This window comes from Egretta garzetta, unplaced genomic scaffold, assembly GCF_000687185.1.
Source record: "Egretta garzetta isolate BGI_Z169 unplaced genomic scaffold, ASM68718v1 scaffold553, whole genome shotgun sequence".
Lineage (NCBI taxonomy): Eukaryota > Metazoa > Chordata > Aves > Pelecaniformes > Ardeidae > Egretta > Egretta garzetta.
In genome coordinates, this window is record NW_009259328.1 from 374,402 (window position 1) to 377,217 (window position 2,816).

The window sequence follows — 2,816 nt, forward strand, 5'->3', positions numbered from 1 at the left end:
TTTATAGCCATAGAAAGAGGAGCTGCGTCAGATATTCTAGGTTTCTACACATGTTGATAGGCAAGAAGCAGAAGAACACGGAGATAACCTGAGCAGGAGTGGTTACGTTATAATATTTCATGGTGTTTGAGGGCCTGAGCATCTTTATCCTCAATGCATGTCTTGTGTGCAAGTAAAATTCACCATTGCAGATTTCAAACCTGTCTGATTTTTATCAAAGTACATTTTCAGATGTATGTGTGCAACCTGTTTAGATTTGAAGGGTTTGGTTATTCTTTAAATGAGTTTTATAATTTGGCTGCCATTCAATGCTTGACTATGTTCTGAAACCAACAACAAATTTGCCCTATCCATCTTAGCCTCGTAATGGATATATAGAATGTATTAAGAGTTATCACCTCAAAGACAGATCAAAGTCTACTTCCTTTAATATTGACTTTCTTTAAAAGGGCCTAAATATAACCCGCTAGCTAAATAATTCAATTTTGGGAAGGGGGGGAGGAACTGAGTGCATGTTTATACAACAGACCACAATAACTCCACAGTTTTATGATTTGTTGGAGAAGAAGAAATCCTTCTCACATTTTCTGTTTAAGGAAATGTTACTCTTAGACTAAATGAGCCCAAACCTGTCAGCCATCCAAATGGACTCTTCACTGACATAAGTGGCAAACACTCGCATGGATCACTGGCAGGAACAGCTCAGCTCAAGGAATAGAAACAATGAGCTAATCTGAATAAATGGTCCATTTTCAGATGTCTCACAATGTCATGCAGGGTGGTTTTTACATTCCCTACTTGACTCACTCTGTTTGATTATCAAAGGTGTTGAAAGATCGGTAACTCACACAGGGCTTTCAAATTTAGTCGTCTTGTTCTCTTTCTGTTCTTTCCTTAAATATCTCTTAAGTTTTGGAAAATACACGCATCGGCGTGTACACGCATGTGATAAAATACATGTTCAGTTAATGCCAGGCGTTCTCAGGAGTTCCAGAACAGAGTGGCAATGCTGCATCTCTGTATTTCATGGGAACACAGGGAGTGAGGCACTAGGGCCAGATCCTGCCATTTGTCCGTGCAGTGCCTGTCCGTGCAGCCTGTCCAGGCCAGTCCCAAGGGTTTCCCAGTAAGCTAGAGGCCAGGCACCACTGCTGTATGACTGCTCAGGGCTCTTCTAGCTTCTGTCCTCAGTCACTCCTGTTCACATGCAACATCCGTGGCTTAGATCATGCTAAACCTTGTTTGACTGATTTTCTGGTTTTTTGCACCTACGTTTTAGGTGGGGAAGAGGCAGAAAGACCTCAAGTCTGGAAACCACAGATCCGAGCTTCAACTTGTGGACGTGGAATGCCATACTGTGAGTGATTAGTTTTCGGTGATGGCTCTAAAAATGACTATACCTGTATTTGGAAAAGGCTTTTCCTTGCTCTCTATCTTCAGGGCTGTGGAATCAACAAACATTGAGTAAGCTCCTCTACCATGTGTCTTGCAGTACAGGGGTACAGGAGTTTTAACCTCAGCTCTGTTTCCTCAGGTATTTGTTTGTCATCATTACTGCTGTTTTAGTTAAGAATTTCAAAGTATTTTGTACTGTTGCAATAACTGGGGAAAAAAGTGGAAGCTGGAAGTGGGATATAGGAACGGTTTTTGTAAATGCCCTGGCGTCTCAAACCAGAACATAGCCATTCTTTCTGATGGGAGAGAGGGCACTAGATATGGTTGCTAAAGAATAACTATTTATGTGGTGGAAAGCTCTTAAAATGAGTCCGATTGCTGGACCTCAGTCCAAACATCAGGCCAGTATCACTGCTGCAGCATCTGCACCCCAGAAGTGTAACTCTAGCCCCACTCAGCATGCGGTCTCTGACCACTGCCTTTAACAACAATCAAGCACCTTTTCCCCATCCTTAAATACATGAATAAGGCTGCTGCCCTGTGCACACAAATGGAAAATCTTCCAGAAAGGATTTGTGAGAGCAAGACAGTGAAATAGTGTGGTAGAAGCTAACACACATGGAAGTGCTTTCCCGAGGCACAGCAAGGGCCAGGGCAGGTACCCGGGTAGGAGGAAGCATGGGTGCCAGTCACATTGGGCACAACGGCCACAGCACCCAGGTGAACAGGCTCAAGGCAACGGTGCCCTGGCTGGCACCAGCTAGGCCCATGAGCTGGCTGACCTCTCCCAGCGCCAGCAGCTGTGCCCCCTGACACTCCCTGTGCACCCCACTTTTGGTGTCATGCAGGCAGGAGCTGGTCAGCAGCCAGCAGAGAGGCAACGTACCCACTTTCAGCTCCTTCCCGAAGACAGTCCTCTCTCCCAGGGCAGAACAGTTCCAGCGGCCGTTGCGAAACTGGAACTGGCACTCGTTGATGCCCATCTGGGACCCCTCCCCGATGACGATAATAGCGTCGGGCCTGCTCTGGCAGATTGCCCGCTGACGGGGGGCAAGACCCGGGATCTTGTTACAGATGATGCTGGCTCCCAGGGCCACCACAGAGGAAAAACCCCTGCAACGACAAGACAGCAAGGGTGGCTGAGGGGAGGCTCACCCCGGAGGCAGACACAGCGCCCCGCCACCTTCCCACCCTGTGGGGCCCAGCTCTGGCAGGTGCCCCCGGAAAGCACACGCCTTTCCCCCCACTGCTTCCCTCTCCCCCTCTCCACAGCCAAAGCAGAGATAAGGCGCAAGTGGGCTCCTGCCAAAACGGGACCCAACTTCCTTGCTCGTACATTAAAGCGGGCACAGTGGCGGCACGGGCAAGGATCTGGGAGGGTTTTCCCGCGCCTGTTGCGCCGCTGGAGGGAGGGAAGGGGA

The 2,816-nt window shown here is 48.2% G+C and overlaps 1 protein-coding gene across 1 annotated transcript in view; it reads right to left on the minus strand.

The window, feature by feature from the left end:
- Nucleotides 1-2,816, minus strand: part of WNT7A (Wnt family member 7A) — a 35,839-nt gene that overhangs the window by 32,602 nt on the left and 421 nt on the right. Inside the window, exon 2 of the mRNA XM_009636622.2 lies at nucleotides 2,282-2,508. Coding sequence (XP_009634917.1) covers nucleotides 2,282-2,508 — 227 coding nt within the window. The remainder of the gene's footprint in view (nucleotides 1-2,281; nucleotides 2,509-2,816) is intronic.